Consider the following 27,918-nt stretch of genomic DNA (forward strand, 5'->3'; position numbering starts at 1 on the left):
TCACTACTGCTTCTCTTTCAATTCACCTAGTATCTGTTGGGAGCCATATATCATGAACTAGAACAAGAATGACAGATCTAAATTAACACGACAGAAAAGCTATTTGATGCTGCCTCTTGGTTTCTCCACTTCATACTCTTTTGTGGCATCCAAACATTTCAGAACCCTGGCATTAATTAAGCAACAGTTTTATTACACACAATCAAAGCCTGAAAGAAAAGCCGAACAGACAGCAAGAAGAGATTACAAGGTTCAATTAACAGTTTTACTTTTTTGTGGATGCTAATTGAGGTACCTTTAATTTTTATCATCTTATACAGAATGCTGAAAAGGAAAATACCATAAATGCAAGAGAACACAAACCTAAAATGTGTTACTGTATCATGATTTTATATAATCAATTTGCATACTTCTGTTTTCCAAATCCTGGTTACTTGTTAATCAATTGTTAATCAGTTGTGTGTAAAGTACTTTTTAGATAATCTCCCCCATTTGCTACATGTACCCTAATTTCTATGTACTAAAATTTATAAAACACAGTGGTTGAAAGCATAGGCCATGGGGCCAGACAGTCTGGGTTTAAATTCCAGTTTTGCAACGTACCTTGGGCAAGTTGCTTGATCTCTCTGAATTCTGGGTTTATTTGTTGTGTGTAAAACAGGGCTGTATGCTTAATGAGACTGCTGTGAGAATTCAAGTGAGAGTTTATATAAAACCCTTGGCACAGTGTCTGGCACACTGTAAATATTCAATAAACAATGGTGCAAGATGGCTGTGAAATTTGATGGCACAAGCTCTGGCACAAGCTTTTAATACTTTAAAAAATATACTTCATAATTTTTTTCATTTATTAAGTCAATCAGACTCTCTCTCTCTCTCTCTCTACATATATATACATATAATTTGAGGGCCTATATTTTGCAAGTGAAAATTGGTCCTATTCAAACTCTACAATGAAGGCAGTTTACTTTTGCATACAATTTCCCTTTTATAAGTAACTTTTATCACACATTTTCAATTGAGGGGAAGCAGGGAGTAAATAATAGTCCAAACTTTTGAAATTTCAAGAGCACTAAATAGTAGTATTAAATGACAATCAACAGCAACCTAAACAGCTGACAAAAAGAAAGTCATATAAAGCTCTCACTTAGAATTTATCCTTATTGCATGTTCTCAGGTTATAATGTTGACATAGTGTCTCCTATAGTGTCCCAGACTAGATGTATTTAAGTTTAAATTACTCAGTACCCAAACCTTTGAAAAGCATCCCAGATCCAAAAAACTATCACTGCCAAATGGAATCTACTATAACCTGGATACACGTAGTGTCTACACCTACTCCTTATCATTCATAACAAAATATAAAAAATAGCTATATTTCTTGGACTGAATTTCAGAACCCACCTCTTCGCCTTAAGTATTACTCAGAGAAAAAAGTTAAAGAAAATTCCTTCTACCTATCAATAAATAATCTGTGTGTGTATGTGTATATATATATATCTATATGTATGTATATATATCTATATATATATATCTATATATATATCTATATATCTCAAGATTCAAGGAAACTGATTTTTTAAAACAGTTTCTTAATTAAACTGTCAGGTTTTTAAGTACTCCAATCACAAGAATAAGAGAAAATACAAGCTGAAAATGAATCTCACACATAGATGTAAATAAAGCCACTCTTTAGGTTGCCCATTAATCCACAAGTGGCATATTCATTTTATTTACAGTATTATACCCCCTGCCATGATATTCCATTACAGAGTCACGCTACACACTCCATAGTTAACACTGTAGGAACCATCTCTTTTTAAACATGGTTTTCTCTCTATATTTCCCTTTTGGCTGGTTCCCAGGTTTTTGTTGTGGTTGTTAAAAAATTACTTTACAATTAAATTTCTGATACTATTAGAAAATTTATCTAAGAAAATGTAGATAAAGTTAAAGAAGTGATATCTGAAGTATAAAACATAATTAATTCTTAACAATTATGTTAAGAATTAATTTTTTTTCCCTGGGTTTTTTTTTTTTTTTTTTTAACAGGACTTTATTGGGGAACAGTGTAAACTTCCAGGACTTTTTTTTTTTTCTCCAAGTCAAATTGTCTTTCAATCTTAGTTGTGGAGGGTGCCATTCAGCTTCAAGTTGTTGTCCTTTCAGTCTTAGTTGTGGAGGGCGCAGCTCAGCTCCAGATCCAGTTGCCGTTACTAGTTGCAGGGGATGCAGCCCACCATCCCTTGCGGGAGTCGAGGAATCGAACTGGCAACCTTGTGGTTGAGAGGACGCGCTCCAACCAACTGAGCCAGCGGCAGCTTAGCTCAAGGTGCCGTGTTCAATCTTAGTTGCAGGGCAACTGGCAACCTTGTGGTTGAGAGCCCACTGGCCTATGTGGGAATTGAACCGGCAGCCTTCGGAGTTAGGAGCACGAAGCTCCAACCGCCTGAGCCACTGGGCCAGCCCCTAATTCTTAATCATTATGGTAATTCTTCTTGAACTATTTTAACATGGTTTGTCATGGTCTTAGCAATCCATGTGAGCAAGTGCTTCTTACATATTTTATAAGCCTGAGCATGAAATTGATGTTAACCGTAATTATCAAAAACTCCCATTCTTTCCATTAGAGAATATTCAGGGAGATTTTATATACACATACACACCCACAAAGTAATATTCATGTTTGTTTGTTTTTGTTTTCATTTGCTTTTGATGAATCTATGTCTTCTTAATAACTCCTGTCCCAAGCTTCCTCTCTTCTGTCTGAAACAGAGAGTTCAAGGTCCAAATATTATAACTCTGATATCCTCATCATGTCTTCACAATCACCCAACTATTTAGAAGCATGAGTACAAATATAGAAATATTTACTGAAGTGTAATTGGAGCCGGGGCTTTGAAGTCTTAAGAGAATTTTTTTTTTAATTGACAAAATTACCAAGCTTAACCAGAAAAAATAAATTTGTGGTATAAAAGAACTGCCAATGTATGCTTACACTGTAAATCCTGTCACAGTAGGATAAGATCTATATTCCAAAACAACTTCTATAACAATTACTAAGGTATGAATCACCACCTTAAAACACCAGTATTGGACTCAGACTGTTCCACTCATTTTATGTGTAGAACAATGGGACATGGAGCCATGAGGTCACCTTAGATCGTTTAAAGACCTATGTTTATAAGGCAGGTGATTATTATTGAGTAAGTATTTAAAGTTACATAGTAGAGTTATTAACTAGGTAATCCAGAATAGAAATAGTTAAGTTTTCCGAATACAGTACTTGGCTCAGTTCAGTCACAATAAGGTATTTTACGAGCATTAGAGGGGGGAAGGGGAAGATAAATAACATTTGCTAGATGTCAAAAGTGCTATAGAAATCAAACGGAGAAAAGCTATCAAATCAAATAAACGTGCTTCTTAGTGTGAGACCAAGTGTAATGGTAGGAAAGGTACATGGGGCCTCCAAGTACTACTAGAAAGGCAAAAGGGTGTAGTAGAGCAAGGACTTTGAAGTCAGATATATCTGTGTTCAAAACTTGACTCTACAACTTAAGAGGTGTGAAAATTCAAGAAACGGTTTAACTTCTCTAAGCTTAAGGTTCCTTATCTGTAAAATAGAGGTAATATCATCCTTCTCACCAGGTTCACAGAAGGACTGAAATACGTAACATAGTAGCCTAAACACTGGGGCTTCTATTAATAAGTATTACCATATTCTCTCTACTCCTCAAATTTTTAGTAGTACAAAAGAGGTGGGGGGAGATAAAGGTCTTCCATCCTGAAGATGCACAAAAAGGAAAATGGACATTTTTCAATTCCTTATATAGGAACATATCCCCAAACTAAAAATTGGGGGGTGGGGTGGGAATGGGGAACTTAGAAAGGATTATAACAGCCTTAAGAGATTCAACTGGTTGCATACATGAGAACTTTAATTAAGGGTGTATTGGGTGAGCTCCAAAGGACTAGACTAATGAAAATTTCTCTAAAGTGAACCCTATTGAGATTTGGGATTAGCAGAATTTAAGATGACTTGGTAACTTAAGCTCTGTGAGGAAATTTAAAAAGGAGTTTATTGGTCATTCAGTCAGTTGGACATTTCTGTAATTACTAGTATAAAACAACAAAAAAAGATGACCTCAAAAAACTAATGTTTATTTTAACACTGATCTTAAGACGCAAATCTTACTGGAAAAGAACTCTAACAATAAGAACTAATATTGGCAAGATCACAAAGTCAAATGGAATTCCAGAATCATAGGAAAAAGAGAAAAATATAATTTTATTTTTCTAGAAACTTGGTATGGAGTAGAACAGTAATTTAAATTCATAGCTCATTTGCCTTATAAGCTGAAGTCACGACACAAGAATAAAATTTTACATGTATGGATCCTGAGCTCATGGGTACTGAAAGGTTCAAAAGCAGAGCTCAGGTTTCACAAGCTTTGTAAGTAATCTATTTATATCATATAACTAAGAACACATTTATTCATGGAGAGCTTATGAGCCCAAGCTTCTGAAATTGTTAGACTAGGAGAAAGGAGAATGAAATGCCATAAATCCATTACAGCTGTAAGAATAAAAATCTCTCTTCTAGATTAAGGAATGCAGAAAAGTATCAAGCAAAATTCTAACAAGTGGTCTTTAAAATATTAATATGCACAGTAGCACCATTTTCTTAAAGAATGTAGAGGAGAAGTCTTAGAGATTAGTTAGTATTAAGTCACTGATTCTAAAATATTTATATATGTAAGCCTAAATGAATGTTTTTCAGTAAAATCTCATCAGTAAAAACACCACCAACAACAAAACTAAAGATTTTGGGAGGAAGAGGGGTAGGGAGATGTGTACTAGGGGGAAGTAAAGTGACTTCGTACTATGAATTTTGCATAGAAGCATATAATATCAGGGATTTACATTCTATAAATACAGTATCTTAGGGGCTGCAAGGCTAGAATCACCATCAGTTACACATATTATGAAAAAGTCCTATTAACTATGATGAAAAAAGATCGCCTTACACCTAGCCTGAATATTTTGCACTATATTTTAGGCTCTTCCCTGCCAATTCTGTATTCAGATGGGTATCTGATAACTGATTTTTTATGTATTAATACTTTAAATAAATGCCCAAGTCAATTAACTATTAATATCAAGAAAACAAGTTTAATTTATGTATCTTTGGAAGACACCTGGATTCTTTACATCATCTACATTATATTATTTGCTTTTACAGTAAGCCACTAAACTTAAGGTATAAAGACCAAAATACTGCAAATCCTGATGGTCTCCTATACTTTCCCAAAGTCACAGCCTGCTAAAGAAGGCCCAGAAAACAGGCACTATGTGGTAGAGAAAATTTGACTCACTGATGTCTTCCATAGGCTCATGTCATACTTTCCAATATTACAGGGATTATCAACAAGGTTACAATTTTAGTGTAATTGAGCTTTAAATGAATGAATCAAGCCTTTAGTTGCAGTTATTGCATAGATCCCCTCTTCCTCCTATAAACACCACTCATTAATATTCAATTCTCAGTTACATAAATTGAAATAACACAGACCCCAACACTGAGAATCAATGGTATAAGGGGAAAAAACAGTAAATTTCCTAATAAACAGAATCAGGAAAGGAATACAATTTAAATATGCCAAAGCTTACTGCCTGAATTTTGCTCCTGTTTTAAACAACTGCAAGTGACAGAAGTGCTCCAAACCATTCAACTCTCATGCGATTTGCAACTAAATTGGAGGGGAGGGGTAGTGGGAGGTGGACAAGGCAGACCTTTTTAATTTCTCTACTTACTTGATTTTAAAAAAATTCAAAAGTTAAAACCCAGACTGTAATGCCAAAGAAAGTGTGCTGGTAATCAAAATCCTAAATGACCCGTGATAGAATTATAGTCTATAGATCATTAACACATCAATGATATTTGTGACATCACTCTGGAAAGTAGGCAGTATTTCTTAAAATCTGTGAACCAGCTCTAGAGTGGAAACAATGCCTGTATATTGAAGGAAAAGTGTGATGTTAAAACCCACAGATTTTTTTTCCTTTCCCTTTTCAGGAACTGTGCCTGGCATTGTGCAGCTGTGGTGCTGCCTTCATCACTCCCTCCGTTTCCAGTCTTGCTAATTAAAAGGTTGATCACAGAGCAATGCTCTTCTCATTAATTTCAGTGTTCCGATTGGGCAGGATCCCTGCCTACTCCACCTGATCTTTTCACACTGCTGAAGTTAATGTGACAGGAGCCTGAAGATGGATTACCTGCTGCCATATTGCCCATCGCCCCCAATCAGGAGCTATCTGTGTAAACTGATTGTTCTAATTTGCTCTCATTATTTTTACAATATCAGGAGAAAATAACGCACACAGCTCACTGTCAAAGCCATGAAAATCAGCCATTAGTTAAACCCAGACACTGAGTGGCTTTATTAGAGGTACTGCAGTTTATTGATGTAGCTACAGTCAAACAAGGCAGCATTTGCTTCAGTAGATGGAAATGTTTATACTGAAAGTAAATATTTATTGTAATAATACCCATAGCATTATGATATTTTGAAGAATCCTGTTATTCCAGAAGCTTGGTTTGGACATAAATTAACAGCAATGAAGAGTTGCTGACATAAGAAAGTAGGTAACATTTAATGTACATGCAGTAGAATGAAAATCTGTTTATTAACTCAAATCTCGGAGTACTCTCTACCTCCTATACCTCATATAAATAAGAAATTCTATTCTGTCACTACAAATGCTAATCAGTCAATAAATAATGGAGGTTCTATTTTCTCCACACAACAACAAATATTTTTTCCAAAACAAAAATTTTATGATTTAGGAATAGCAATTATTTCTGTAATAATCACACAGGTATAGTTTTAAATAAGAAAAACCATATTCTTGTATAATGTAAATGTTCAACAAGAAAGATTACTAATCCTAGATAATCACAATATATTCCAGAATTGGAAAATAAGCAGTGTAGTAAAGCCAGCTAAACAAACAACAAGCTGGGTTTTAAAAGCCCTTCAGTAAGAGATGATTCCTTAAAGAAGGCAGAACTTTGCAGAAAGGTTTGATATTCAATGAGATAATATCTTTAAAAGATGTGTCCTTGGTACAAAGAAAATTATTTTCCTGTTATAAAGAAAAAGCTAACCTCTGAAAAAATAGATTTAAACTTCCTATATCTAGGCTTGCCTGGCTATTAACATTTCATAAAAACGCTAGCTAAATGCTGCCTCGACAGCATTTTGGGGGGAGGGAGAAGAAGGGTATAAATATTAGAAACCGATGCCTTTTAAATAAAGGAATTTAATCCACACACTCTCCCCCCTTCCCCCCTTTAGTATTAGAAGGAAACATGGCTTCCTCCTGTTTTCTTTCTACTAAGATTCCTAGGTAATGTGAAGGCAAGAGTATGCCCTTCTTGCTGCTCCCCTTTTAATGGCCACTTTTCTTTTTCTAAGCAACGTGTGCCATGCTTTTCTCCTTAAAATTCCTGCACTAAAAGACTGCACCATACTGCACTCCGCAAAACGTGCTGATGGCGCCAATTACAAGCCCCCAGCCGAATGCTCCAGCCCCCACCATTCGGGCAGATTTATGCGGACTCTTGCCGACGTTATTACAAGTCAGAGTTTATTGGGAAATTGTTACATTATGCGGAGTGTCTAACAAATTGCTTATGCTGCTATAATTGGATTACAACAGCCGCTTGCTCCCACCGGTAAGATTAGGCAAGTAGGACTCCTGCCGATCTCTGAGCGTTAGCAGTAATTTTATTTGCCTTGCCTCTCTCTTTCCTAACAACATGCCTCTCTCCCTGCCAGCTGTCTGCTGAAAAGGCACAGGCTTGTTCCTTGGCCCTAACAATGCAATTACAGCCCCGCAGATCGCACTGTTTGTGCATTAAGTACAGAGCCAAAACGAGGCGAATTGATCGTTTGACTTTTGGAGAAGCCATGTGATCTCTCGATGCCGGTGATCCGACATGCATCAGCAGGCAATACTGCAGTCAATTCTTGATGAAGAACTTTCTTCCTTCACCCCCCCTCTCTCTCCCAACCTTTCCTTTTTTACTGAGGAAGATACTGACTTGGCTCATCTCACGCTAATCTAGATCAATCCACAAAGACAAACTCAATCTTATTAGCTCCCTGGCTAGAAAGAAATGTGAATAGGTTCTAGCATCTTGAAGCATCTCTGTCAGATATATCAGTGGTTCCCAACAGTTGAACCACTGCTGCTATCTAAAAAAAAGGTTCATAAAGAGTTCACTGAGGGGAAAAAGTTTACGAAACACCGTGGCTGGCTGTAGTTCAAAGAACTCAGAAAGTTTTGGGTTTTGGCAAATAAAACTGCCTTGGAGGCTTTGTTATAAACTCTGTCTATATTCAAGGGCCACCAGGAAATCAACACTGAAACCCTGTGTCTTGCCTTACTCCGCAGATCTGCTCTGCGGAAAGATGCTGGCCGCCAACGTGCAGAATCTATATAGCTGACTTCACGCTTAAAAACAGCCAGTCTGATCCCCACTCAGGGCAAAGTTTTAAACATATTTTGTTGACAGCTTTCAGTTTCTTCTTTTTTCTCTCTTCTATAATATCTTTAACAATGAGTACAGGTAGCAAGGAGACTCTATAAGCAGTTGCTTTCTCAGGTATAATTCATAAAGATTCATACTTCATGACTTTATTTTTTAAATTAACTCTATTGAAATGGTTGAAAATGACTTTAAATTTTACCAATTTTAATACAGACCAGGATTCCTATTTACACTTTCCTCTCCAATGGCATATGCTAGTTAGGGTTCCTAAAGCTATCACACAAATGTGCATTCAATCTGCTGATCCATTTAGTCCCCTATGTCTGTATTCCTAAACTCATGCATCAAGAATATGTAACATCTAAAAGGTTATGTATTCTTGAATCCTTAATCTGACAAACACACAAACTCTTCTCTATAACAATGGTCCTTGATTCTATTATTACTTCAAAGTGAGCTTGGAGAAGTCTCTTTACTAGTATTTCTCAGAACCTCTGTGTAACCCCCACTAACACTCATTAAATTTACATGAACATTTGAAGACGAAAGAAAAATATATTATTTCTGAACTTTATTCCCGCCTTAGCGTTAAGCCTAATATGTAATACATCACTCTCCAGAGTTTTGGAATAGTATATTTAGTTTTAACCATATCACTGAGTTCAATGTGATATGGTTAAAGCTAAATATATTCTTCACAAAGCTAATGTTTAGACCCAATAGAGGAGCCTGTGCAAAGAACAGACCATCTGACATGCTACTTGTGGAACAGTATATTAAAGAAGCCTGTTAACATGTAGTTTAAAACTCAAAAGAAACTCTGAACAGCTGAAATGCCTTATAAATAGCACAGACCCAGAGGAAGTGCAAACGTCTGCATTGTGAATTGTAGATCTTAATTACCGACAATGGCTGGTACAGCAAGTAGCACGGAAAAAAAGTGAAACAGTTGCACTGTTCATGGTTGGCAATAATTCTTCAGGAAAATATTTACTATCAATCAGTTATGAGAAAAGGGACTCTGTGCTCGTAAAACAGCACGTTGCTTCTCTTACCAGGACCATTTTGCTTCAGCATAATCTGAATTTAAACAGCTTGTTTCCTGCGGATATAATTTTGGAAATAAATAAAACAAGTCTTCTATCAAAATCTGGAGTGAGTGGAAAGGAACATCACATTTTTCTGTCTCAGTCAGTTGGAAACAGATTATTAGTCTCAAGTAAAAAACAATAACAACAACAACTACAATACAGAACATCTACAAAGGACAACTGAAGGGGCTTATTTTCGAAACTCAGAGGCAGAACTTCTTCCTACCTGGGCAGGAATCAAGGTAGATGTATTCAAACAACTCAATTTTAACTGTCTCTGTGTGTGTGTGTGTGTGTGTGTGTGTGTGTGTGTGTGTGTGTGTGTGTGTGTGTGTGTGTGTATAAATTAGGGAAAAGCCTGAAACCAAAATTTTCAGTAGTATTCAAATAAAGTCAATTAAAAGATAACATAAAGAATTAATGTTCTTCATTTTTCCAGTTAGTTTTCTTTACCAATTAAAAAACATCATGAAGATTGACAATTAGGTACAATGTAATTATTGATTTTAAAGACTAAGTTGGCAGTCAATAACAACTGTCCAGTTAAAGCTACAATAAATACAAAGCTCATCATGTTCCAAACACAAATCTCACTGAACTACAGGGCTATAATTAGTAGGAAGGAAGGCTTTGGAAGAAAATAAAAGACATTTCAGTGCCTCCAAATATTACTTGGATTAAGTTATAGTAGTAAAGTGACCTTTCCTCCATTTTTATTTTTAAATCTTTTCGTACTCCTCATTCTTCATGTCAGAGATTCAGAAGATTATTAATCTAGAGTAGCTATAGTTTTACAACTTTGTTTTCTTGGATTCTAAAGAGGACTAATAGGTCCCTTTCCATAGACCCACTGTGTTGCATTTATTGTAAGGTATCTCTGGCAATGAAGAGTCACATACAATGTACTATACAGGTCTAAATGTAACAACATTGCTGTTTTTAAGGGAATAACGTATTAATGTCTTCTCTAAAACTCATATAAACAGTACTGAATAATAAGGTTTTAGACTTGACTGTCTCTACCCAAACCAAAGGCACTCCTATCAGAATTAACTGCTTTGAACTAGAGACAAAAATGGTTGATTACAGTTGCTCTCACATGGACATGGTTAGACATTCAAGGCCACTATGGAGAAAATCTGAATCAACAGACACTTGTACCAAGTTAAAACCACTGCAGCCATATCAAGTGTAACACAGATAAAACTATTCAGTTAAGAGCTAAAGGTGAAGAGCAGGGAATAGGGACAAGTTTGCAGACCCACAAAAATAATAGCAAGTCATTACCTTTCAAAGGTCAAGCAATAATAAATGAGGCCAACAGAAACCGCACAGAATCATGAGATACATATAACACATGTAAATGAAAAAAGGAAAACTTTCCCTATCCCCATGTTACTCATATCTCAGTGGAGGCTGTTTCAAGAAAAAAAAATTTCAGTTACATATTTTTATTTGCCATGGATCAATTGTTTATTTGGCTCAACTCTGAAACAATGAACCATGAGAGAGGATGTGGGCCAATAAAAAAAAACACCCAGAAAGTTAGGTGGGTTCCAATAGGAAATCATTATTAAATTAGGGTATTTATGGAGACAATAAAAGGATATAGGTGTCAGAATAATGTTAAAATAAGCAAGAAAGGAAAGAAAGGGTCACCATCTGGGAGCAAAGGAAAACAGACTGATGAGCAGCAACGAGCAAACTTATTTCCTCACCCAAGAGCACAGAAGAAATTATGCCATTGTGCCAGATGCCAGAAGATTTCTAACCATGTACTACTGAAGTAGAGGGTGGGAGAGGAAAACAAACAAACACATCACACCATACAGAGCCACACCAACGTAAGTATGTAGCTTAGAGATCCTGGCTTACAAAGTACGGAGAAAACAAAAGAACAGATGCTCACTTGGCCAGCGCTCAATGAAACTCATTAAAATTGTCACCCTGTCCTTGGATCGGTGCTCATGTTAAGATTTTACCTTGTTTAGCCAGAAGTCACCCACTTGTGATGAAACTGAGAGCAGTGTGGCCAAACAAGAGACAGATTATTTTTAAAGGCCCAAATTATTGGTCCCACATCTCAATGTACAAATGCTGGATATAAAACAGGGCCAATCAGCATTTGATAGATATAACTAAATGACTGAAAAAATATATGTAATTTATAATATTCATATTTTGCAGCAAATTATTAAGACACTCTAATTTAAGAGACAATTAAGTGATTAACTGTCTTTTTAAACTATAACTTTTAATAAATTCTGACATTTCTTATATGGATCATTTCCAATGATTATATTTTCTATCATATATTTTCAGTTGATAAAGTAGGTTCAGAGACCACTGCATGTTTTAAGAAATAAAATAAAAATAGTAAAAAAACTATTGCTGTCCTTTGATTTTTGTAGCAAAGGATGGAGACTTCATGAAACCAGGCCAGGCACTAATAATAATAACAGTAAGCAACTGAGAGTCTGAATGTATAATACAATAGATTAAAGCAAATTAAAGTTGGGAATGTTGTAACAGTGACAAACCCCTGAATAGTTATAAAGGCAGTAACTTTGCAGATATGTAAAGTAAAAGTCTAGAAACAGAGTCCATACTGGAATTTTACTTATTCCTGAAATAATCAAACTTTAGGTCAAAGTTCTTGAGTAATTAGAATACTTAGAAAATTTGAGTCATAGTTGATATGATTATTCAATTGTAAGATCTCTAACATGTAAGACTGTTTTTATATCTAGGCTATAGATATGGCTCACATTTACACAGGGGGAAGAGGTAGCTCATATGTGTGATTTAAACATACTTGTCCACAGAGATCAAGATCACCAAAAGGAATATTTCTATCACTAGCCACTCAATAAACAACAGTGATATAATAATTGGACTTGCTATAGCATTATTTCACAATCCTTGCAATGGTATACTCTCACTTAATTACATTTAAAAACCATGAACAAACCTATAAAAATAATTGTATATTTTCTTATACAAATCTGACTGATTTGCGATAAGTAAGATTTGTCCCTCTTACAACATTCTCAACTTGAACTACTTTAACCTATTGTACTATACCTTCAAGTTCTCAGTTACTTACTGTTATTATTAGAGCCAGGCCTGATATCATGTAGTCTCCATCCTTTGCTACAAAAATCCATAACTAGTGTCAAGCAACAAAAGTGATTTAAACTAAAATGTGATCAGAATACATACTCAAAAAATTCTGTTACAACTGAAGAGATGGAGATTCCAACTTGCAATCTAATTTGGACAAAATGATGCCTGCTGTATTCTTTTTTGAATATAAAGTCCTGTAATAATCTTTAATAGTAATACTGAGTGAAGATGTCTATAGATAAGGCATTGTTATGACGTGGTATAATATGTATTGATGAGAGTAATATTACTTACTTTGGCCACACAATTTTCAGTCTTCATCGCAGTGCTTGCTAGACATACTGTTTCCTGGTTTAAGCAGAGTCTGGCACAGCTGTTATAAGTCTGTAAATAGAATTTTTTGGAAACGGGTTTAAATATTGAAATATTATAATATACAGTTTTCAAATTCTGCCCTATTTCTCAAAAGCAACATGCAAATAGATCCTAGGTGTAAATTCCAGATAGAGGAGCTGAGGGACAAAGCAGACAAGGGGAAGCAAAGAGCCCACAAGAGCCAGTGCTGTGCCCATGAATAAGCATGTGAGCAGCAGTGGTTCACTGTATGTATGGAAAGTGGGGATGTTACTTATTCAAAAATGGGCAAGGGACTTGAATAGACATTTCTCCAAAGAACATATACAAATAGCCAACAAGCACATGAAAAGATGGTCAACATCACTAATCATTAGGGCAACGCAAATCAAAACCACAATAAGATACTACTTCACGAACCCATTAGCATGATTACTAGTAAAACAACAACAAAACAGAAAACAAGTGTTGGAGAGGAAGTGGAAAAATTAGAACCCTTGTGCACTGTCAGTGGGACTGTAAAATGGTATAGCCACTGTGGAGATCAGTATGACGGGGGTTCCTTAAAAAATTAAAAATAGAATTAACCATATGATCCAACAATTCCGCTTCTGGGTATATACCCCAAAGAATTGAAAACATTCTTGAAGATACATTTGTACATCGTGTTCACAGAAGCATTATCTACCATAGCTAAAATGTGGAAGCAACCCAAGTGTCCATTGATGGATTAATAGATAAGCAAAATGTGTTAGAATGTTGGTTGCCAGGGACTGGGAGAAGGGGAGAATGGGGAATTATTGTTTAACAGGTTCGGTTTATGGAGTTTCAGTTTTACAAGATGAAATGAGTTATGGGGATTGGATGGTGGTGACGGTTACACAATGTGAATGTATTTAATACCACTAAACTGTGTATTAAAAAATTAGCAAGATGGTAAATGTTAACATGTATTTTATGACAAATTAAAAAAAATAATGGCTATACTTTATGGTAAGCAAACATTATTAATAACTGGTCAATATATTAATACAAATGTTTCCTTTTAGTCTTTAAGTTTTTACTGGTGGTACAAATCATGGTTCTCAAACTTTAGTGAGCATCAGAATCATCTGGAGGGCTTGTTAAAACAGATTGCTAGGCCCATTCCCAGAGCTTCTGAGAATTTGCATTTTTAAAAAGTCCCCAGTTGATGTTAATGCAGCTAGTCTAGGAACACTCTTTGAGAATTACTGGTATAAATATGTGTGTTGAAATGAAAGAGAAAAATCTGAAGACACAGGTGATCCCTTAAATCTAACAATAGGAAAGAATCCACTTTTTTAAAATTCTAGATTTACAGAACAGTTGCAAAAATGAGTTCCTGTATACCCTTTTCCCCAGTTTCCCCTTGAGTGAATGTCTTACATTACCACAAAACATTTATCAAAACTAAGGAATTAACGTAGTACAATATAAAGTGAATGAGTTTCACCAGTTTTCCCACTTATGTCCTTTTTTCTGTTCAGGATGTAATTCAAGAACCCACATTGCACTCATTTGTCATGGCTTCTTCGTCTCTTCTAAACTGTTAAAATTCCTCAGTTTTTCTTCTCTTTCATGACTGACACTTCGGAAGAGTACTGATTAATTAATCTATAGAACATCCCTCAATTTGGGTTTGTCTCATGTTTTCTCACTATCAAATTGAGGTTACACATCATTAGGACGGATACCGCAGAGGTATCCGTGTTCACAGCAGAGATCCTGTGCCCTTCTCAATGCGTCAAGTCAGGAGGTATGTTGATGAATATTTCTGGTAATGTTAACCTTGATCACTTGCCTAAGGTCGTGTCTGCTATGATTCTTAATTTTAAGCTTATTATTTTTTCCTTTAAGAATTACTAAATATTGGGGGAAATACTTTGGGACTATGCAGATATTCTCTTTCTGCTTAAACTTTGCCTGCTAATTTTAGCATCTGTTGCTGGCTCTTGCCTTGGTAAATTTTACTGTGATGTTCTAAGAATAATTTTAAAATTTCTCCCTTCCTTCTACATTTATTAACTGGAATTTTTCTGTAAGGAAGAGCTATGATTTCTCCCACTTATTTATTCACTTATTTATATCAGTAATGGATGCATACATATTTTAAATAATTCAATTATCGCTCTTTGGAAAGAGTATAGACATTATTGTAGACAAAAATGAAATTAAAAAAAAAACAACAGAAAAAATTCCATAAAATTGGCTTCCCATTTAAACAAGTTAAACTTTTAAAATGTATCCACACTTACCTGTTTTATTTTTATATCATTTAAGTTGAAATTATTTCAAAACACACATTGTAAAAGAATAAATTGGATCATTTGACATTAACATATAGGGACTATTGGTATAATACATTTATATTCTGGACTCAGGGTTCAGTACTTCTTTTGCAACCACTACTACCACAAACATTTACTATTCATGTACAGACAACACAATTTTTTAAAATGAAACTTTTTGTGCTTTTGAAAGACATCTATGAAGTAACTGGTATATACTGAATAAAATAAAACTTGAAGCCAAAGTGTTCTGGTTCTAGTAACGGCAGAGACGTTTGTATTGGATTAACCCTTCTGAGACAACAATTATAAACCACAGAAAAAGTATTTTAAAATAACTACTTAAAGGCAGGAGATTGACCTAAAGTAGGCAGAAACTGGGGGGAGTGGACTGACCTTGAAAGGACAGCCACTCTGGATGAGATCCATGTTTATGTGCTTTTTTCCTAAGGATACTCACCGGTCCACTTGGTGCAGGGTGACTAAAATTCAATTAGAAAGCCACAGTCTATTGGCTTGAGATGTCAGAGGATGGAGTTCAGGGCTGCCATAGTGGCTGAAAATTGAGAAGAGAAATCACAGAAAATAGAAAAGAGCCATGGGGGAGGGAAGAAGCGTCAAAACATTCATATAAATTCCCCTCAAATCTATAGCTAACTCCTCCCCACCAAACTACATACATGAATGGGAGACTTCATGGATTCCAATGGAAAGTAACAGAAGACTGGAAGATCTCAGCAGAGATTCTAGCTGCTGCCCATGAGGGAAGACAGAATTTAGAATTTGATTCCTACTAAATTAGAGGGAGTTAATAAGCACCTCAAACTTTCCAATGTAAACTTGGAAAGGTCCTGCATTAAGACTAAAGAATAAGTCTTAGATCTAAGAGATCTGATTTAGGACTAAGGGCAAAACCAAAACACACCTGCCCTAATGAATGCAAACCCAGACTCTATTAAGTCGCAAGTACCAGCCAGAAACTTAATCAGTGAGAGATTCACTTTCCAGACTGCTATGTATCATTTATAATGCCTGCCATATAATAAAAAACTTCAAGACATGAGAAGAAGCAGATAACTGGGACTCACAGTCAAGAGAAAAAGGAACAAGCAGAAAATGACCCTGAGATAATCTAGTTGTAAGAAACCACATAAAGGCTCTACAGAAGCTATAATAAATATGTTCAACAACTTAAATGAAAAATACGGTCACAATGGAAATTTTCAGATGTAAAATTTTCACCAGAAAAATGAAAACCTAAAATGAACCAAACAAATTCTAGAATTAAAAAGTACATTATCTGAAATTAAAATTTTACTGCAGAGGTTTAAAAGCAGACTGGAGATGGTGAAAGAAAAGGTCATTGAAATTAAAGACAGATCAATTGAAATTATTTAAACTGAAGAATAGAGACAGAAAAAATGCAGGAAACAGAATCTCAGTCATCTGTGGGACAGTTTTCAATGATCTAACATATATTTACTGGGAGACCCAGGAGAGGCGAGAATGGGGAACAAAAAAAAAGTTATAAAAATAGTTAGCAAGTATTTCTCTAATTTGGTAAAAACTACTGACTTACTGATCTAAGATCAGCAAACTGGGGAGATAAATACAAAGAAAACAAAACTTAGTCAGTCTAACACCGTCAAAACTGCTGAAAACCACAAAGACAAAACCTTGAAAGTAGGCAAAGAAAAACGGGATGCTACTACCGTGTTTCCCAGAAAATGAGACCTAGCCAGACAATCAGCTCTAATGAGTCTTTTGGAGCAAAAATTAATACAAGACCGGTATATTATATTATATTTTATTATATATTATAATTATACTATATTATATTATATCATATTATATAAGACCCAGTATAAGACTGGGTCTTATATTAATTTTTGCTCCAAAAGACATATTAGAGCTGATTGTCCGGCTGGGTTTTATATTTGGGGAAACACGGTAATACATACATGGGAGTAACAATATAAATAGTGGCAGACTTTTCACTATAAGCAAAGAAGGTTAGAAAGAAACAACATTTTTAAAGTGCTGACGGAAAAAAACAGTATTCTTATTATTAGAAAAGAGAATTACAAATATGAAAAGGGAGAAATCTAGAACAAACTATGTGGTGTTGGATTGGAACTGGAGGTATTAATGTTAACTCATCGTTTTCAAAATGTATAAATAGAGACGTAAAATAAAAGTTAATGTTTAAATGTTGGCTTCTAAATGCCATTCTGCTCTAAAAGGAATCACAGCTCCCTGGAGAAATGGTTGCTTCCAGGATTGGATAGGAAAAACACAAGATGAAACTGGAAATACTCAAGGAAAGATGGAGCTATGTCAGAGGGGCACAGATGTCAGCCTAAAGGGGCCCTCATTAGCCCAATATGGAATAATCTGAGTATTAAAATAAAAGACATTAACAGATTACACTCTGTTATAATTTCTTGAAAGACACAAATTACCAAAACTGACAATAAGAAATAGAAAATTTGAATAGCTCGTATCTATTAAAGAAAATGAAATTTATTAAAAATCATTCCACATAAATTAAAAAAAATCTTCCCACAAACAAAACAAAACAAAAAACTGCTCGCCCAGATGGTTTCACTGGTGTATTCTGTTAAATTTTAAGGAAGAAATGATACCAGGATCATACATAAACACTCTTAGAAATGAAGGAGGGAAGGACTTCCCAACTCATTTTATGAGGTCAGCATAACCTTGACACCAAAACCTGACAAAGACATCAGAAAGAAAACTACAGACCAATATCCCTCGTGAACCCAGAAAATTTCTTATTAAAGTCAGGTAATGTAATTTACCATATTAACAGAATAAAAAGGATAAACATTTGACAAAATTAAACACCCATTCATAATAAAAAACCTCAACAAGGTAAGGGAACTTTTATTCAAAAGTGAACTCCATACAATTAAAGGAATATATATATATAAAAAATTTCAACTAACATCATACTTAATGATGAAAGAGTTAATATTTTCTCTTTAAGACTGGGAACAAGGCAAAGATGTTCTCTTACCACATCTATTCAACATTATATTGGAGGCCATAGCCATTCAAATAAAGAAAAAGAAACAAAAGGCAAATAAACTGTAAAAGAGTAAAAAATGTCTTTATTCACAAATGACAGGAAACAAGGTCAATGGTCAAAAATCAATTATATATTTATATATTCTAGCAACAATTAGAGAATTTTAAAAAATTACAATGGCATTGAAAACTTTTCAAACAGGAATAAATTTAACAAACTATGCTTAAAAATACATGCAGAAAATTTAAAAACTGCTTAGAAAAAATTTTAAAAACAAATAAATGTATATACCATGTTTATGGACTGGAAGACTCAATATTACTGAGAGGTTAATTCCACGCAAGTGGATATATAGTTTCAATAAAATCCAAATCAAAACCCCACAGACTTTTTAACAGAAATTGCTAAGTTGATTCTAAAATTTAAATAGAAATGCATCTAGAATAGAATAGCCAAAATATTAAAAATGAAAATATGGAGGACTCACACAACCTGACTTCAAGACATATTAAAGCTACAATAATCAAGACAGTGTAGAACAGTCATCACTTGGTATTTGAGGGGAAATGGTTTCAGGACACACCTTGCCCCATGGATACCAAAATCTGTGGATGCCCAAGTCCCTTATATAAAATGGTATAGTATTTGCACATAACCCATGCATATCCTCCCATATACTTTAAATCATTCCTAGATTACTCATAATACCCAATACCATATAAATGTCATGTAAATGACTTTTATAATGTATCATTTAGGGAATAACGACAAGGAAAAAGTCTGTACAGGCAGCTCTTGGCGTCCAGCCCAGCTTCTTTTAAAATGTCTACTGTTCACGAAATTCTGTGGAAGCTCAGCTTGGAGGGTGATCACTCTACATGCCCAAGTGCGAACGGACGGGTCAGTCAAAGCCTACACCTGGTCTGATGCCGACCAGGATGCTTTGAACACTGAAACAGCCATCAAGACCAAAGGTGTGAGTAAGGTCACTTCATCGACATTTTGACCAACCGCTGCAATGAACAGAGACAGAACACTGCTTTCGCCTACGAGAGAAGGACCAAAAAGGAACTTACATCAGCACTGGAGTCAGCCTTGTCCAGCCACCTGGACATGGTGATTTTGGGCCTATTTAAAACACCTGTTCAGTATGATGCTTTGGAGCCGAAAGCCCCTACAAAGGGGCTGGCGACAGATGACTCTCATGGAGATCATCTGATCATGCACCAACCAGGAACTGCAGGAATTTAACAGAGTCTACAAGGAAATGTACAAGACCGATCTAGAAAAGGACATTATTTCTGACACATCTGGTGACTTCCGCAAGCTGATGGTTGTTCTCGTGAAGGGTAAAAGAGCTGAAGATGGCTCTGTCATTGATTGTGAACTGATTGACCATGATGCCTGGAATCTCAGTGATGCTAAAGTGAAGAGGAAAGGAACTGGTGTTCCAAAATGGATCAGCATCATGACTGAGTGGAGTGTGTGTCACCTCCAGAAAGTATTTGAAAGGTACAAGAGCTACAGCCCTTATGACATGTTGGAGAGCATCAATAAGGAAGTCAAGGGAGACCTGGAAATGCTTTCCTGAACCTGGTCCAGTGTATCTAGAACAAGCCCCTGTATTTTGCTGACCGACTGTACGATTCCATGGAGGGCAACGGGACTCGTGATAAGGTCCCAATCAGAATCATATCATCGTTTCCCGCAATGAAGTGGACATGTTGAAAATTAGGTCTGAATTCAAGAGAAAGTACAGCAAGTCCCTCTACTACTACATCCAGCAAGACACCTAGGGTGCCTACCAGAAAGCACAGCTGTACCTGTGTGGTGGCCATGATGGAAGCCTGATGGCTCACGTGTCCAGGAGCAGTGCTCCAAGGCTTTCAGCTATCAATTCTAGAAAATCAGCTTGCAACAACTAGCCCCCTCGTGCCCATCCCTGTGAAGATGATGTGATCACAGCATTGTCCCCTGCCCCATCCTTATTTCATTTGCCTAATCATTGCCGGCTTTCCCATCTAGTCTCTCCTTTTAGCCAAAGAAATGAACATTCCAAGGAGTTGGAAGTGAAATCTGTGATGTGAAACACTTTGCCTCTTGTGTACTGTGTCGTAAACAGATGAATAAACTGAATTTTTACTTTAGAAACAAACAAACAAGAAAGTCCGTACGTGTTTAGTAGAGATGCAATCATTGCAGGCCTAACTACATAGTACACGTCAGCAACAATGTTAACTTTTCCCCCCAAATATTTTCCACCTATGGCTGGTTGAATCTGTGGATGAGGAACTCGTGGATACCGAGGGCTGACGTGGATACCGAGGGCTGACTCTATTTGGTGTAAAGATGGACACCTTTCAAAATAAAGGACCTCTGCTTGTCCTCTGTGTCATGCACGAACCTGAAGTAGGAGTTGGTCAGTGCCTCAGCCACCGTCACCCTTTGCTCTGCATGCGACAGCAGCCTGTTCTCTAGGAGATTAAGAAATAGATTTACACAGCCAATTGTTTCAGCCACTTGTACAGCCAGCTGATTTTTGACAAAGGTACCCATGTAATTCAATGGGGACAGAAAAGTCTTTTTCAACAATGGTGCCAAAACAACTGAATAAAAAAGCACGGGGGCCTTTCCATCTTCGTTATTACAAGCAAAATGAAGTTGATTGTTAAAAAAAAAAGGCATGGGGAAAATAAGGAATCCCAAGTTTACTTCACAGCACAGAAGAATCAATTTAAGAGGGAACACAGACTCAAAGGTAAAAGCTAAAACTTACAAAGCCTCTAAAGGAATATCTTCACAATCGTAGGACAAAGACTGAAAGACTGGACTACATTCAAAAATTAGAAACTTCTTTCATCAGTTACATAAATGTCTAACAATTATGCGGTACACCTGAAACTAATGTAATATTGAATGTCAACTGTAATTGAAATATTTTTTAAATGTTTTTTTAAAAAGTAGAAACTTCTCATCAAAACATACCATGAATAAATAGGCAAGGCATAGACTGTGAGAAAATATTCAGAACACATCTGACAAAGGACATTGGTATCTAGAACTCAATGCCGTTGAGTTCTACAACTTAGTAAGACAATGAAATTTGTTCAAATGGCAAAAAACTTAAACACATACATCACAAAAGAAAATATCTGAATAGCCAATAAGCACATGAATAAGTATCAACACATGCTCACAAAAAAGCTTTACATGAGTACAAGAACATTCGTAGCAACTTCATTTATAAAAATGAAAATAGCTCAGGTATCCATCAAAAGAAGAATGGAAAATAAACTACATTTATTCAATGGAATACACTATATGAAAATAAACTACTGATATATACAGCAGCATAGATGAATCTCATAAACGCACCGAGTGATAGGCCAAAAAAATGTGATTCTATTACATGAAATTCTAGGAAAGGCAAAACTAATCTATGGCAATAAGCTGATCATGTTTGATTCATTGGAGCTGGTGAAACTGGCTAGGAAGGAGACCAAGAGAACTTCCTTGGGTAATGAAAGTGTTCTATAGCTTGATTAGGGTGGTGGTTACACGGTGTACAAATTCATCAAAAATTCACTGGCTTATGCAATTAATATCTATATAATTCACTGTATACAAATTTCATTTCAATAAAAATATAAAAGTATGAAGTTAACATTTTAGGTGAAAAAGTGCTAATGATTTGTCCAGCTAATAAAAACATTAGGTTGGTGCAAAAGTAAATGTGTTTGTGTTTTTTGCAATTATTGTTAACCTTTTAAACCACAATTACTTTTGCACCAACCTAATATTATGCTATTTTTCTGGGGGGAAAAAAATCATGGCAGGAGGAAAACTAATTTGTTTTCCTCCAAAATTCCTTCTCCCCTCAAAAATGAGTATAACACACTCACAAGCACATTAGATGGATTCAGGAAAACTATTGTAGGCTTGTGGGAGTTTCTAAAGTAAGGCTATATATAGGCTTTTATTTTCTGGACACTCTTATCTGTAAAATGGGCATAGGATCTTGTTTTATCTCCCAAGGAAGTCACATAAATTAGAAAACTAAAACTTGTCACAGTCCTTAGATCACTTTGGGATAAAAAGGCCAAAAAATTCAGCATTTTACATTCCATATTTTACCACTGTAAGACTCCTTCCAGGCTAAAATTAAACTAGTGAGTGTAATAGCCACAGGCAAGACGAGCTCTGTCCCCATGCAATGTTTGAAAAGGTAGCTTCACTGCTGAACCAGAGGCAGAGAGTTTTGCGTTGGAGTATTTTAATATGTTTTTATATTGCATATAAAACACATAAGCATAAACCAGTAAGATGCCTTGCTGAAAACTACCTTCTTTGTGAAAGCAGGCTGTAATTCTGAACAAGTTTTCAATTTTCACACTGCTGCTAGGGTAAAACATTTTAAAGAGTTTAATTTTTTACAATGGATTCAATGACATAGGATTATCTAACAAAGTAATGGCTAATCAATAGAAGGTTTAGTTGTCAGGTGAAACATATAACACACTAAAAGGGATTGATTGCCAGACTTCTCCTTATTTACTAGAAGGTATATATTTAAAATGACACAAACTTGTTACCAGGCTGCATTCTTTTAACCTTGCAAAAAGCTGCTTAAGAAATCTGTTCATCAGCCCTATAGCAAAACAAGATATAGTATAATGAAAATGGCTAGTGATTGGGGGTAGGGGGTGGGGAGGGAGGAGACGGGGACCTTCAGATATATGGTAACATCAAATCAAGTCCCCAGCTAGAATATGGGATAGAGAAAGCAAACTACAAAGCGACATCTAGGAAAGCTGGAACTGGGCTTTAAAAATGTCACACAGACCTACCGAATCTCATTCAATAGATGCAAAGCTGTATCTGATCTCATTCCATGTTGCTCTTAGGGCAGATTTTTTAAGGACTCATACAACTGGGCACAATAGGCTCCCCCCCACCTAATTTTCTTTTCTTTTTTAAAATGGTACATCCAGATTTAGCACTGAACAAAAAATGAATTGGGCCCATATGGACTTCGACCAGCATATAAGCTGTTTCCTCTATAATTTATTCACAACATCTCAAGTCTCTATATGAAAATATACTTTTTTATGGTCATTGCAACCCAGGAGTTCAATAATATTTTTTCTAAGTCAGTGATTACACAATTTATCAAAGAATGATTACACTGAAATAAAAATAAAACAAAACACCAACCCCCTATACAGTCTTACTTCCTCAAAGTAATTTTAAGAAAGCTGGTTATTAAATTGCTTCTTTTTGAAGAGGGTTTTTGTAGCTAGACACAAATTGCTAAACCATGTTTTTAGAAAAAGTTATTAGACTCTGAAGGATTCAGCCGAGGTGGGAAGTTAAATAAACAAATCACTTCATCAGACTTGGAAAGATCACTTTTGTCTTACTTAAGAGACCTACATTAATTACCTTTAAGGTCTTTTCCGTGAACTGTTTAAAATAAATACAATTTATTTATTTATTTCAAATGAGGTGCTTCATCCAAAGTATTAAATAATGTCTACAAATGCAAAAGCATTTTTATAAATAGGTAATTAAAACAGATGACTAAAATTAAGTCAAGCTGCAAAACATTACCCAGGATGCACTGTGATTTTTTTTTTTTTTTAATAAACAGCTCAGGCAATTTTTTTCCATCCAAAGCCCAAAGCACTTCAGGAAAAAAAAAAAAAAAAGAGAAGTAGGAAGTTTCATAGGGGGGAAAAGCACACATATATAATGAAATAATGCCAAACCCCAAACTAAAGTATTTACAAGATAGTCCCTTAAGCATAGTTTGTCATATTGCAATTACACCTTACCTACTGCCAAGTCAAAGTGCTTACTATTGCCACTAGGGGGAGAAATGTCTCAACACAAAGCAACAGCAGATAGAGAATGGATTTTCTTGAGCAATTATCAGAACAAAGCTCCCTTGGCTGTGTGTACCTTCTAATTACTCAATACAATTAAAATGACTAACCTAAAACAAATAGGAAAAAAAACACCCTGCTTGCCTGATATCAGGGACTTCATTAAACCTTTCCCCCTCATCAATCAAATCAGAAGAAGGGAATGCCATCATATATAAACACTGCAGAGCTATTAAAGGAAGTAAATCAGTGAATTTGTTTGTTTTTAAAGAAAGAAAAGAAGTGACTTCTTGAAGAAAGAAATGTGGTATTTACCCATCTGGATGTTGCTTGAAAACAAATTGTCCTCTAAAGAGCAGAAATACAGTATGTTTTCTCTCAGTTCACTGGCTTACGAATGACTTGTTGTCGTTGTTTTGTTAATACACACTATAATGTCATTGTCTGTGTCAGTGATGTGCTTTTGCCTCCTACTCATCCAACTGTATAAAGGAGCTATGCCAATCACATCCATATTTATACTGGGCTGTTCTCACTTTAAGTTCTTTACCACAGTTTTTTGTAGATCTATGCAAAAGTAATGTTTAGAATAACATAGGAATGGGGGAAGGGGCATGGTAGGTCAAGGGAAAAAGCTACTTATTCCTTTTAAAGACTTATGTAGTTCCTCTATAAGGCCCAGTCATTAACAGAAGATGACCACAGAGCCATTTTTCTTTCAGCTGACAATTGTGACATTTTTCCAGCAGCGCACAAGGTGTTGAAAACCTGGCAGCTGTTACCTCCTGGGATGAAGATACTTTTTTATCCTCCCTTGACAGTTTAACTCAGTGGGTCAGCACCTTTAAAGACTGCAAAGTATCCTTGAAGAGGATGGAAGCTTGAATTACTGCTCCCTCCCTAATCAATGTAAACCCTCACTGCAGGTGAAGCCTCCATCTATAGAGGTGCATGGGGGAGGAAAATGGGACGCCCTGAGCCAGATGGTTTTTATCTTGTTTTTAAAGAATAAAGGAACAAGCTAACAAGGGAGACAGCTACTTTGTTAGCTTCTTGGCCTCTCTCATGGCTCTGCATCCCCAGGGTTCCAGCTACACAAGAGAAAGAATACAGAAAAACATAAACACTTAAAGAAATATAACTAGAGGGCTGGCATCATGCTGCTTTCAAAGCGTTGAGAGAGCGCTACTCAATGCTTTATTTATCACTACCCACGTTCTCAAGGATGGTAAGTGGACACATACACAAAGAGCATGGGGGATGGGGAAAGGATTAGACAGAGGTCACAATTTACTCAATTACAGAGAAAGGCAGGGCTGACAGATCCTATTAGCACCAATGTGAAGCAAAGAAGGAGTTGCATGTTGTAAGGCTACATTTTTAAAAAGTAATGAGTACTTTCATGTATCCTCCCAGGCCTTTGCCCTTGTTTGCAGATATGAATAAAGGCCATAAAAACAGCTGCTATGGTTTCCTTGGCTTCACATTTTAGGAATAAAAGTAGAAAGAAAAACTGTAGCTACTTTGTACATCCTTTAAATAAAAGTTGACTTCTTAATGCCAAGAGGTGAGATTATTTTGAAACTCAGAAAATTAAAAGAATACACTGCTTTTCACCCCCTTAACCTCCCAACTCTCTTGCTTTCTGATGTTGGAAATGAAGTGGAAAAGCAGGTATACATAATGACCGGGTGATGCGGGGAGTGGTGTTCCCTGACTTTCTCCTTCAATATTTTCTTTTTCTGCTAATGTCTTTGTCAGGTTTTGGAATTATGGTTATAGTGGCTTCATAATATAAGTCAGAAAGTGAGTGTTCTTTTCTTCTCTATTTTCTGAAAGATTCTTATAAGATTGGTGTTATTTATTCCTTAAATGTTTGATAGAATTCACCGTGAAACCATATGGGCCTTTTGATAATTAATTCAATTTCTTTCATAGTCATAGATAGGGCTATTCAAATTTTGTTTCACCTTGTGTTATTTTCGGTGAATTGTATTTTTCAAGGAATTTGTCCATTTCATCTAAATTGTCAAATTTTTGGTTTAAAGTTGTTTTTAATATTCCATTATCCTTTTAATGTCTGTAAGAATTGTAGTGATAACCCTTCTTTCAGCTCCTCCAATAACTAAATAACTCTGCAAGTTAACACAATGGTCATATTCTATCAACAATGGTAAAACTGTACTTTAGAATAACATGTAAACTATAAAATTAGTTCAAAACATTACTAAACTTGTTAGAATATAACTGAGCATCTTAAAATCAATGGAGAAATATCTACAAAATAACTTTTGAATTAAGAGATTGGCCTACATGATACAAATCCTACTTACATCGACACTAGGCAGCAATGACACCTTTTTATCTACAGAACTTTATTAAAGTGGGGAAGAAACAAGCCCATGGCACTTCATTATTGTCATATGCAATAGAGAAAAGGGAGTTTAAACAGCTTACATAATATGTCCTACATTTGAAAAATCAGCAGTGGGGTAATCAAGTTCAGGGCAGTCCTGGACAGCTGCCCTGTGACCCGCTTCTATTGACCCCTGCTATTCATCACTCTTCCCCAAGATTGAGAGGGCAAGCTCCTAGGGAGTGACCACCACAATAGACAGACACAAGCCAAGAGTAATCTGGTTCGAGCAAAAAACCAGATGGCACTGCAATAAATTTACAAATCTGCATTCATGGGGCTGTTAAAACACCCAGAAGCTAAAAGGCTCTGAGAGCCCCAGGAGGATCTCCTACTTCCCTCTTTCTAAAGGCCATTTCTCTTTCCAAGAACATTGAGTTCATGCTCTTCACAAAGAGAATGGAGATAAAACCCTTTACAAAGAAAGGAGGGGGAAAGCCTCATGACCTAATTAATCTCCAGAGCTTGGATCTCAACACTGACAGATATCCGAAAAATCATTTTGGAGCACGAGGAGGAAAACAAAAACAAAAATGGTTAAATTAAAGTGGAGGGGGTGAAGCAACCCTCCTAAAAAACAATGAAAAAAAAAACCCACATTAAATTTCTTTCAAATACTGCATACAACAGATCTTGCAAGTAGAAAGTGATTCAATAATGTATGCATTTATTTTTAAAATGAATCAGATTAGTCCCATGTGTGACCTGCTGGTCCATCTGTATGTGCTGGACTTAATAGGCACGATTCTCTCTCTTGCTTCAGTTTGAAGTATGAGAGAGATAAATTTAGTTTAATTTTCAACAGATCAGCCTATCCATTTTCCAAATGGACCATCTGGATCAGCCTATTAAAATTAATTTATAACTTTGCAGAGTGAAAATTCGTTTGTTAGCTTAAATAAAGTTGCCAAAACTTTTTGTGGTGTCATTGTTTTCTGACAGTTGTTTCTATACGGTGGGCAGAGTGCTTCCACCTCCAAATTTATATCTTATTCAATATTGTTCTATTTATTTACATTTACAGACCAGGTATTTATCTCAAATAGTTAAAGTTGTAACTGCACAATATCAATTACTGATTATTTAGTTTTTTTACAGAGCTTCCCGAACTGATTCAATTGTACTTAC

General features: G+C 35.7%; 1 protein-coding gene and 1 pseudogene across 16 annotated transcripts in view; one reads left to right on the forward strand and one right to left on the reverse strand.

Annotated features, from left to right (window-relative positions):
* Positions 1–27,918, reverse strand: part of BTRC (beta-transducin repeat containing E3 ubiquitin protein ligase) — a 165,687-nt gene that overhangs the window by 49,090 nt on the left and 88,679 nt on the right. For 13 of the 15 annotated variants that reach the window (XM_081074630.1, XM_081074629.1, XM_081074638.1 and 10 more), the window contains one exon: positions 13,069–13,158. The exons of 1 other annotated variant lie outside the window; for it this stretch is intronic. In XM_081074630.1, the coding sequence (XP_080930756.1) occupies positions 13,069–13,158 (90 nt within the window). Of the gene's footprint in view, positions 1–13,068; positions 13,159–15,897; positions 15,994–27,918 lie in introns of those variants that run through there. One more of the 15 variants, XM_081074632.1, reaches the window with a different exon arrangement.
* On the forward strand, positions 19,165–20,414 carry LOC308508189 (annexin A2-like; annotated as a pseudogene). The gene has a single exon. The product of its transcript is annotated as an annexin A2-like (transcript).

This window comes from Rhinolophus hipposideros (assembly GCF_964194185.1).
Source record: "Rhinolophus hipposideros genome assembly, chromosome: 15".
In the NCBI taxonomy this organism is placed as follows: Eukaryota; Metazoa; Chordata; class Mammalia; order Chiroptera; family Rhinolophidae; genus Rhinolophus; species Rhinolophus hipposideros.